Genomic DNA, 12309 nt, shown 5'->3' on the forward strand with positions numbered 1-12309 from the left:
CGACAGAATCTAAAACAAAAATCCAGAAAATCACATTGTATGATTTTTAGTAATTCATTTGTTTATTGCATGACATAAGATTTTGATCACCTACCAACCAGTAAGAATTCCGGCTCTCACAGACCTGTTCGTTTTTCTTTAAGAAGCCCTCGGCTTGTAGGAGAGTATTTTGAAGTTGAGTTTAGGAAATATTAAAAAGATGCTAAGAAAAAGCTAGAATGTGGAAAATGAATATTAGAAATAGGTCAACACCAATACAATAGGTCAACTTCTTGCACATTGTTGTGATTAGCCGATGCCTTACAATCAGGCTGTCACTTGGTCAAATCATAATTCATATTATTTACCAAATACATATCAATATCAATGTGGCAGCAAGGTATCCTAGTGGTTAGAGCGTTGGACTAGTAACGGTGAAGTTTGCAAGATTAAATCCCAGAGCTGACAAGGTAAAAATCTGTCGTTCTGCCATGAACAAGGCAGTTAAACCTCTAACGAGCCTCTACCCCGGGTCCGGGATCACCCCCACCCCCCCCACACACTGTTAGCATAGCTAGCATAGCTTCACAAGTAGATAGTAGCATCTAAATATCATTAAATCACAAGTCCAAGACACCAGATGAAAGATACAGATCTTGTGAATAAGCCACCATTTCAGATTTTTTAAAGTTTTACAGGGAAGACAAAATATGTAAATCTATTAGCTAAACACGTTAGCAAAATACACCACTTTTCTAACTCCATCAGTTTCTTACTACATCAGGTGCTATCACCAATTCGGCTAAACATAAGATATTGATAGGCACTAACCAAGAAAAAACCTCTTCAGATGACAGTCTGATAACGATATTTATGGTATAGGATAGGTTTTGTTAAAAAAGTGCATATTTCAGGTTAGAAATCACAGTTTACAATTGCACCGACCATCACAAGACGACTAGAATTACTATAGAGAGCAACGTGTATGACCAATTTACTCTTAATAAAACATTTCATAAGAATAGACAAAGCATAGCAATGGAAAGACCCAGATCTTGTGATTCCAGAAATATTTCAGATTTTCTAAGCGTTTTTACAGCGAAAACACAATAAATCGATAAGTTAGCATACCACATGTGAAAACGTTACCAGAGCATCGATTCAAGCCAAAGAGCTATAACGTAATCACCACCAAATATATTAATTTTTCACCTAACCTTCTCAGAATTCTTCCGATGACACTCCTGTAACATCATTTTACAACATACATATACAGTTTGTTCGAAAATGTGCATATTTCCATACAAAACCGTGGTTACACAATAAAAATACTAGGAAATCAAAGCCTCAAAATGTCTGACGTCATCTTTCAGAGTGATCTAGTTTAATTGAAAGCTAATCATATTACTTGACAAAAAAATACAGGGTTGACAGGAATCGAAAGACAAATTAGTTCTTAATGCAATCGCTGATTTACATTTTTTAAATTATCCTTACTTTTCAATACAGGTTGCGCCAAGCGAAGCTATAGCAAACAAGATGGCGACATAAACGTTTAACATTTATCGACAGAAACACGATTTATCATCATAATTGTTCTTACTGTGAGCTGTTCTCCATCAGAATCTTGGGCAAGAATCCTTTCTTGGGTCTAATCTTCTTTTGGTCGATAGATGTCCTCTGTCCTTCGAAATTATCACTAACGATCGAACGGACCCCGAAACGTGTCCAAAGTTTCAGAGTGCACGACAAAGAAATTCCTCAAAAATCGCACTAAACGGATATTAATTGCTATAAAACGGTTCAAATTAACTACATTATGATGTTTTTAAACAACTATAACGACTAAAAACATGACCGGAGAAATATCACTCTCTAAAAACCATTTGGAAGGAGGCAGGTCTGATCTGTCCATTTTGCGCATGACGCATGCAGGAAGAGAGCGGTTTCTACGTTTTCGTGTTTATAGTGGCTCTGATTGCGCAATCGAATCCATTCAAAACGTGATGACGTACTGACACCCAGAGGAAGAACGTAGGCAGTGTCGGTTTCTCCATAGCATCGACTGGCACCTTAAAACCGATCCCAGATCAGGGGTAAAAATTTCTGAAATCTGACTCCCTGTCAGGAAAAGTGCTGTAGAAGTAGTTCTGTACCACTCAGAGACAAAATTCCAACGGCTATAGAAACTAGAAAGTGTTTTCTATCAATAATAACATAATATGCATATTGTTACGATCAAGAATTGACCGAAGCAGTTTAATTTGGAGACCAAAAAATGCTAATGGGAACAAGCACCCCCTATAGCTTGCAAAGTTAAACTCACTGTTCCTAGGCTGTCATTGAAAATAAGAATGTGTTCTTAATTTGCCTAGTTAATAAAGGTAAAATTTAAAAGAAAATATGCATAGCATGTAATTCTACTGCATGTTCCTTTTGTATTTACTTAGTATATATCAACACTCGTCTAGCAATTACACTATTGTTGATGGTGTCTGGACTAACACAACATTACTACTGATTAGCTTGCTTTACTCTGCTGAAAATAACACCGGCGTTCCTGTACCAGAATGAGTATTCTGTACTATATGTTACAGCCCAGAGAGAAGGAAGTGGTGACTTGTTGGGACAAGACATGGTTCTATACGCCAGTGGTGTTTATGAGCACCTCCATTTTGAAAGCAACCTGTCCTATTATGACATCACCCTTTAAGATGTCACAATGTTACAATATTTAATCAATGTGATAGAATCCCTGCGGCACAAGAGTAGGCTTTAAAGAGCACGTTGGCTTGCTATACATTGTAATCATTATTTTTCCCATTGCATTGTAATTGCTCAGATTGATGTAATTGTTGTAATTTATTCAAAGCATCGTCATTTTAAAACAACATGATCAATTTAAATAGATTCCATAAAAACAAAAAAATGTAGACCTTTATTCAGCTAGGCAAGTCAGTTAAGAACAAATTCTTTATTTACAATGACGGGGCCTACCCCGGCCAAACCCGGACGACGCCTGGGCCAATTGTGCGCCGCCCTATGGGACTCCCAATCACGGGGTACCGGACGTGATACAGCCTGGATTCGAACCAGGGACTGTAGCGACACCTCTATGAGCTGAGATCGTGCCTTAGAACCGCTTGCGCACTACACCAGATGCCAAATGAAATCAACAGAACAAAAACATGGAACCCATTTTGGTGATTTTTTTTTTCTAAACAGACTCACCCAATACTTACTTTTTGTTAATCTAACAATATCTCTTTGGCTCAGCCTGTCCAGGTCTGCATCCCCCAGGATCTCATAAAGACACATGAAACCTAGGTAGGTTGTTGAATCTGTCTCGGGGTTCAGTTCCATACCATATACCTTTTTTGATGTTTCTCCAGTTTAGCCCGCAGAAACAGAATCGCGCAAGGTAATCTTCTCTCTGTGTATCACATCAAGACAGTGTCGTGGTCGGGTTCCTACCCGCCCTATGTAGATCAATGACAGGCTCAACTAAGCCTGTCCCATGATTGTGTCCAGTCTTGCAGTCTCACATCGTCTACCTCATTTCCTGGGGTGGTGGAGGGATTTTAGAAGGTAGATGCGTAAAACAACCTGTCAGTCGACTTGATTGAAGATGGGGTCCCCAATTTAGGAATTCTGGGTTAGGAAACTCGGATTTTTGGTAGATGGAAGAGAAATAATCCTCCATTTGTCTTTCCTGGGTCTAGAGGTGACTAAAGGCTAGTATACAATTTGATTTGATAATATAGACCCACCCAGTAGATCAGTACTTTTACATGCTACTCCAAATGAATGTGTACAACTGCCATTTTTCTGGGACAAAAGACCCGAATTACCTATATGTTACTTGGTCACCATACCACATGATTTAGCAGAATGTTAAATAGTGCGCGCGAGGTTGTAAGCAAAATAGCTTGTGCCTCATAGTTTTCGCCGAGTTAGGTGAAAATAATAGCTCCTCCTTTCCTGTCTATATGGTCTCTCCAAGCGAATGCATTTAGCCCTTATTTTGGTATAACATCAAAACATCTCTGATCCACTTCTCGTCTCTTCTGCCCCCCCTTCTCAACCCTCTCCTCCCTATAATTAACTTCGCGCACTCGATGTACACTTTTTGCCTCTCATCCGTAAAAATGCTAATGCGGAACAGCACCCCCTATAGTTGCAAGAAGTTAACTCACTGTTCCTAGGCTGTCATTGAAAATAAGAATGTGTTCTTAATTTGCCTAGTTAAATAAAGGTAAAATTTAAAAGAAAATATGCATAGCATGTAATTCTACTGCATGTTCCTTTTGTATTTACTTAGTATTATCAACCGTCGTCTAGATATTACACTGTTGATGTGTCTGGACTACAACATTTACTAGTTAGCTTGTACTCTCTGAACAATAACACCGGCGTTCCTGTACCAGAATGAGTATTCTGTACTATATGTTACAGCCAAGAGAGAAGGAAGTGGTGACTTGTTGGAACACAGACATGGTTCTAACGCCAGTGGTGTTTATGAGCCACCCTCCATTTTGAAAGCAACCTGTCCTATTATGACATCACCCTCTTAAGATGTYACAATGTTACAATATTTAATCAATGTGATAGAATCCCTGCGGCACAAGAGTAGACTTTAAAGAGCACGTTGGCTTGCTATACATTGTAATCATTTATTTTTCCCATTGCATTGTAATTGCTCAGATTGTAATTGTAGTCGGTTGTGTAAACATTGTCAAAAACAGGCATTTAAAAAAAAAATGTAACCTTTATTTAGCTAGGCAAGTCAGTTAAGAACAAATTCTTATTTACAATGACGGGCCTACCCCGGCCAAACCCGGACGACGCTGGGCCAATTGTGCGCCGCCCTATGGGACTCCCAATCACGGCCGGACGTGATACAGCCTGGATTCGAACCAGGGACTGTAGCGACACCTCTATGAGCTGAGATGCAGTGCCTTAGAACGCTGCACTACACAGATGCCCAAATGAATCAACAGAACAAAACATGGACCCATTTTGGGATATTTTGTTTTCTACAACGTCACCCACATCTGACTTTATGTTAATCTAACAATATCTCTGTTGGCTCAGCCTGTCCATGGTCTGCATCCCCCAGGGAATCCTATAAAGACACATGAAACCTAGGTAGGTTGTTGAATCTGTCTCGGGGTTCAGTCCATACCATTACCTTTTTTGATGTTCTCAGTTTAGCCCAGAGAACAGAATCAGGCAAGGAATCTCTCTCTGTGTATACAGTCAAGACAGTGCTGTCGGGTTCCTACCCGCCCTATGTAGATCAATGACAGGCTCAAGCCGCCCATGATTGTCCAGTCTTGCAGTCCTCACATCTTCTACTCAATTTCACCTGGGTGGTGGAGGGATTTTAGAAGGATCGATAAACAAACTGTCACGGACTGATGAAAATGGGGTCAATTTAGGATCTGATTGGCTGTTTTTGGAGAGGGAGAATAATCTCTCTGTTTTCTGGGCTTGTGTGAGTAACAATGTGATTGACAGTGACATACCTTTACATGCTACTCAAATGAATGTGTACACTGCATTTTTCTGGACAAACAAATACTATTTTATTGGTCACATACACATGATTAGCAGATGTTATTGCGAGTGTAGCAAAATGCTTGTGCCTCTAGTTCCAGAGTTAGTGAATAGTCACCTTGTCTGTCTATCATGGTTCAACGTATAGCTTCATTTATAGTAACTTGAAGATGACATTTGCCATGGAGAGGAAGGCATTTCTCTGACCATTGTTTTACTTCTGCAGGCAGAGCAGAGAGAGGCTACGTGTACAGTGTACATTGACTGCTTTTAAAAACGGTGGAAGGTCATTAGAGTCTAGAGTCCTCTATCTATCTCTATGATTGACTCTTGACACCAAAACGCCTGTTATTTTGACAAAATAAAGATAAGGTTAAGTGATCATTTTATACATCTAAAAACATCATTAATTAAATGCGATTCAAATCAGTGATTCAAATCAGTCAAGTCTCAGATTCATACAATCAACAATAAACATTTAACAGAGAACAATAGAGAATATTTATTTAAATTCAATGTTTTGAAAATCAGGTAAAAATAATAATGTTTTTACTATGTTGTTTATTTGTAATGCAAATACAAGGAATCTGTAATAGAAGGTTAATCAAAATTATCAATACTGTGCGGTTCTCCCTTTACTGCAACTTTTACAATGTTTTGGTAGTGACAAATTTAGTGAGGTGGTAAGAAATTCGTGTACATATTTAAAACACACACACACACACACACACACACACACACACACACACACACACACACACACACACACACACACACACACACACACACCAGCTGTGCCAAAAGGTGTCCAGGGAAATGAAGAATGCACTCTCTGAAAACCTCAAATTTAATTGGCTATACTAAATATAAAGTACCAGACAAACATTTATAACGTTTGTCTCTAGAAAATATATTTCAGATTCTTCAAAGTAGCCACCCTTTGTCTTGATGACAGCTTTGCACACTCTTGGCATTCTCTCAACCAGCTTCATGAGGTAGTGACCTGGAATACATTTCAATTAACAGGTGTGCCTTGTTAAAAGTTCATTTGTGGAATGTTTTCCTTCTTAATGCGTTTGAGCCAATCAGTTGTGTTGTGACAAGGTAGGGGGGCATACAGCCATATTTGGTAAAAGACCAAGTCCATATTATGGCAAGAATGGCTCAAATAAGTAAATAGAAACGACAGTCCATTACTTTAAGACATGAAGGTCAGTCAATCCGGAAAATGTCAAGAACTTTGAACGTTTCTTAAAGCGCAGTCGCAAAAACCATTAAGCGCTATGATGAAACTGGCTCTCATGAGGACCGCCACAGGAAAGGAAGACCCAGAGTTACCTCTGCTGCAGAGGATAAGTTCATTAGTTACCAGCCTCAGAAATTGCAGCCCAAATAAATGCTTCACAGAGTTCAAGTAACAGACTCATCTCAACCTCAAATGTTCAGAGGAGACTGCGTGAATCAGGCCTTCACGGTCGAATTGCTGCAAATAAACCACTACTAAAGGACACAAATAATAAKAAGAAGAGACTTGCTTGGGCCAAGAAACCGAGCAATGGACATATAGACCGGTGGTAATCTGTCCTTTGGTCTGATGAGTCCAAATTTGAGATTTTTTGGTTCCAACCACCGTGTCTTTGTGAGACGCAGAGTAGGTGAACAGATGATCTCCACATGTGCGGTTTCCACCGTGAAGCATGGAGGAGGAGGTGGGGTGCTTTGCTGGTGACACTGTCAGTGATTTATTTAGAATTCAAGGCACACTTAACCAGCATGGCTACACAGCATTCTGCAGTGATACGCCATTCCAACTGTTTGAGCTTAGTGGTACTATCCATTTGTTTTTCAACAGGACAATGACCCAACACACCTCCAGGCTGTGTAAGGGCTATTTGACCAAGAAGAGAGTGATGGAGTGCTGCATTAGATGACCTGGCCTCCACAATCACCGACCTCAACCCAATTGACATGGTTTGGGAAGAGGTGGACAGCAGAGTGAAGGAAAAGCAGCCAACAATTGCTCAGCATACAGCATGTGGGAACTCCTTCAATACTGTTGGAAAAGCACTCCAGGTGAAGCAGGTTGAGAGAATGCAGAGTGTGCAAAGCTGTCATCAAGGCAAAGGGTGTCTACTTTGAAGAATCTCAAATATATTAATATATTTTTAATTTGTTTAACACTTTTTTTGGTTCTAAATAATTCCATTTGTGTTATTTCATAGTTTTGATGTCTTCACTATTATTCTACAATGTAGAAAATAGTAAAAAAAATAAAGGAAACCCTGGATGAGTAGTTGTTCAAACATTTGACTGGTACTGTGTAACCAAAAGTCAAATATATCTATACTTAATATATAAGCAATGATAGGAAGTCTTTTTGGAATGCCCACAGCACCTGCTGAAGATCCTGCTATTGGATATCTCCCACTCAAAAACAATATACATCTGTGACAACGGGACGTCTGTGTGTTAAAGAGGACAAAGAAAACGGGATTGCAATACAATTATAATGTATGACTTTATTACAACGAGACATGGAGAACAGTGGGGCTCCTGACACACACCACACACACACACCACACACACCACAACACACACACACACACACACACACACACACACACACACACACACACACACACACACACACCACACACACACACACACACACACACACAATGTGGAAAACAGTGGGGATCTGATTGTGTAATTTACTATAAATGATTAGAGAGACGCCTCACCACATTGGTTCTGTGTCTCTGGCTGATGATATGTTGTGATGCACACCCAGGACCCCCCCCCCCACACACACACACACATTTATTCGCTAAACCCTTGACTCATTCAACAAGAACCATGTGGCTATCAGCCGTAGTTGAGGATGTGTGTTTTTTCCTTCTTTCTAACCTTTTGGTGAGGTTGATTATGTTGTGATTGAGCAAAGAGATGCACAAAACAAAAAAAAACTCATAGGGTATGTCCCAAATAGAACCATATTCCTTTATGTAGTGATACGAGGCCGTGGTCAGTAGTGCACCAATGAATAGCGTGTCGTTTGGGATGGGACCATATTCATTATAAATGAATGCCAAGTCATTTCACTGATTGGGAGAAAGACTGAGGTGAATTTTGACACTGGAGAACAGATTCAGAGAATTGGAAAGTAATAACATTTTACATTTCCACACTCGGATAGTCTCTGAAACACTAGTCCTGATGAAAACCCTGCCGTTTGATATGTTCCCCCCTCAGGAAGGAGTCAATCCATGAAAAAATGTTTTTGTTGGCGGGCAAATGTTCAATGATAATTGSCATAAATGGTAACTGCTAGCTAGCCACGCCGACGATAACCATTTCTCAGTAACACGTGCTTCAGAAACAACGCAAACCTGTGAAGAAATAKAGTTCTGAAACTATATTTAAAACTTGAACTTGAACCTGTTATGGCGTAAGTCGTAACTGCTAGCTAGCCCCCCCCCGCAAAGATGACAATTGTCTCTTTTTAACACCTGTCACCTGTGCCCTCTAGAACATACTCTAATCATATACCTGGTGTAGTATCCAAACCAAGTTGATTGCCAGGCTCTGTGTTTTGTCCCAGTGCATAACCTGATTGATCCGATCTGCCATGTTGATGATCTAGGATCCAGTTATTTTCTTTTTTTATATATATCATAATAGATTCTGATTATATGAACAGGGGACACCTGATCCTAGATCCGCACTCCTACTCTGAGACACTTGAATACAGGCTCCATGTAGACGTGTTCATATCAGCTTCTTTTAATTTACCAGTGGAGCATGTTTACTTTAACTGGAAGCCATTGGCAAAAGGGGATGTTCGACAGAGTAACCGTTCCATATATTTATATATATGACCTTTTTTGATGCTTTAACACAAGGGAAAAATAGTAATTGTGTGCCAGCCAACAGATGTGCTAGAGCAACTTGTACCCCTCCTGGTATAAGGGAAAGTGGGGTAAGTTGAGAGCCCTTGTTTCTAAGAAACCATATATAACATATTTAGGAAGCGGTCATCATTTCATGGAGTCTGTGAAGGAATAAATCACAGGGGAAAAGTGGTTAGTTAGTAAGTCAGGTCCAAAATACAGATTTTAACAAAGTCAAAATGATTTATTGTATTTCATGATGCTTGTATCTAAACCCATGTAGATACTTTTAGGATTGTTCTATACGTCAGCGGGGATCTCTATAAGATTAAATATGAGGTTCTGAGGCCAGTAGCAAGTTGAGCAAATTGAAGTGTTTTGCAAAGGCATTATCGCTGGGATATGAGGTAGCCCAGTCCCAGTTATGTTAGTGTTTTTTAAAAAATAACAAAGTGTGTGTTAGGCGATAAGCTCGTGTTAAAATATTCTTAAAACGATTACAGTTTTTCCCAATTGCTAAAACACAATTTTGCAAACTAGGCTGATTTTTATCAAAATACTTAACACAATTCACAAAACCACACACCCAAACTGCAAAATACCTCATATATCCTGCAAAATGAAGCACTGCAACCAAAACKACATATARCATTATCAAAATCAAACGTTTGCACGAAATGGCACACATTTCATTCATATTACCAGATTTTTGTCTAACCAACTACACACTGTTGGGCATAATGAAAAGCACTCTCATCTTTAGTATGCTTTGCGATAATACTAAAATAGTTCAAATTGTAGAAAATTCTTCAGATGCACAGAAATATTTGCAGATACACACACATGCTGTTGAAACATTTTATTTTTCACCAAACATGTCAGTGCAACATATGCACAGCAGATATATTTACATTGGACTGAACAAAAATATGCTCACAAAAAAACTGTAACGGCATTCATCGGAAGAAGGTGAGGACCAACGTGCAGCGTGATACGTGTTCATATTTAATCGAAACTGAACACTAAATACAAAATAACAAAAGGAATAACCGAAACAGTTCTGACAGGTGATACAAACACTAAACAGAAAATAACCACCCACAACTAAAAGTGGGAAAACAGKCTACCTAAGTATGRTTCTCAATCAGAGACAACGATAGACAGCTGCCTCTGATTGGGAACCATACCAGGCCAAACACAATAGAAATAGAAAACATAGACATACAAACATAGAATTCCCACCCACATCACACCCTGACTAAACAAAAAATAGAACCATACAAAGCAATCTACGGTCAGGGTGTGACAAAAACAGTAAACTGAAAAAGAAAATTGCAGAAGAAATGTGCAGAAAAAATATATAGAAAAAAAAGAGTCAAGAAAAATAATTAGGCAGCATCTTGCCACACAGCTGGGTCTGGCCACAACGCCTCGTCCACATCACAGCACAGCTGGGTCTGGCCACAAACGCCTTCGGTCCACTCACAGCTGGTCTGGTCGGCCAACAACGCCTCGTCCACAATCAACAGCTGCGGTCTGGCCACAAACGGCCTCGTCCACATCACAGCTGGGGTCTGGCCACAACGCCTCTGTCCACATCAAGCTGGTCTAGGCCACAACGCCTCGCTGCCAACATCACAGCTGGGTCTGCACCCCGATCCACAACGCGCTCTTATCGTCTCATCACAGCTGTGGCCAATCGAACGCGCGTCGTCCACATCACCAGCTGGGTCGGCTACAACGCCTTGTCCACATGACAAAGCTGGGTCTGGCCACAACGCCTCGTCACATCACCAACGCCGTCAAGGGGAGGGCTGGCGTCTGGCGCCACATAACGCCTCGTCCGACGACTACAGACCTGGGTCTGGCCACACACGCCTCTCCACACAGGAGTGGTCTGGCACAACGCCACGCCACTCCGGGTCTCCCCCACCAACGCCTCGTCCACATCCGCTGTCGGCTAGAACGCTCGTCCACATCCACAGCTGGTCTGGCCACAACGCCTCGTCCACTATCACAGCGGGTCTGGCCACAACGCTCGTCACATCACAGCTGGGTCTGGCCACAACGCCTCGTCCACATCAAACCAGCTGGGTCTGGCCACAACGCCTCGTCCACATCACAGCTGGGTCTGGCCACAACGCCTCGTCCACATCACAGCTGGGTCTGGCACAACGCCTCGTCCACATCACAGCAATATCTTCCCTGCCAGACATCGAGAGAGAGAAGGCCTTGAGGCCCTTATCATCCCTGAATCGCCCCCACATCAATCTCATCACATGCCTCTTCCATAGCCATCAAGAGGCATGCGCACAAAGGCTGCCGGTTGTATACCTTCCACCGCCGAAAATAACTCTTCTAGGGGTTCAGAAATGGTCGAGATATGGTGGGTAGCACGTATGAGCCCACGAGTTTTGCGGAACTGTGGCTGCACGATAAAGCTCACGTTGTCCCATACTACAGACTGTACCTTCTTTGATGGTCTGCATCATTCATACGCTCTGGAGGTATGAGAAATGTTGTGGAGTCCAAAATGTGAGAATATGGCTGTGTTGTATTGTCCAAAGTTGGCATGACGGTGAAGACGCCATGCGTATTGGAGATGGCAGCGCACATTGTGATGTTCCCACCACGTTGGCCCAGGAACATCTATAATGGCTCTGTGGCAATGACGTTTCTCCCCCTTCTCTCTGGTCTTGCTAGGTTGACCCAGCCTCATCTATAAAGATGACTCTTTGGGGGGCTGGCAGTCCATTATACACTTAGCGCAGACGAGTAAACGAGATAGCGGCATGGGGTGGTGGGGGGGGAGCCCTCGATTTACTGGTCTGTTCGCGATGTAGTCGTACATAGGCACCACTCGATACGTCATATGGTGTTA

At 41.3% G+C, this 12309-nt stretch overlaps 1 protein-coding gene across 1 annotated transcript in view; it reads left to right on the plus strand.

The window, feature by feature from the left end:
• The window catches only part of LOC111975186 (mitogen-activated protein kinase kinase kinase 20), a 71779-nt gene extending 60387 nt beyond the window's left edge, over nucleotides 1-11392 (plus strand). The window contains exon 21 of the mRNA XM_024003401.2: nucleotides 11319-11392. Within this exon, the coding sequence (XP_023859169.2) occupies nucleotides 11319-11392 (74 nt within the window). The remainder of the gene's footprint in view (nucleotides 1-11318) is intronic.
• Nucleotides 11393-12309: the final 917 nt, after the last annotated feature.

Source organism: Salvelinus sp. IW2-2015, linkage group LG2, assembly GCF_002910315.2.
Source record: "Salvelinus sp. IW2-2015 linkage group LG2, ASM291031v2, whole genome shotgun sequence".
Lineage (NCBI taxonomy): Eukaryota > Metazoa > Chordata > Actinopteri > Salmoniformes > Salmonidae > Salvelinus > Salvelinus sp. IW2-2015.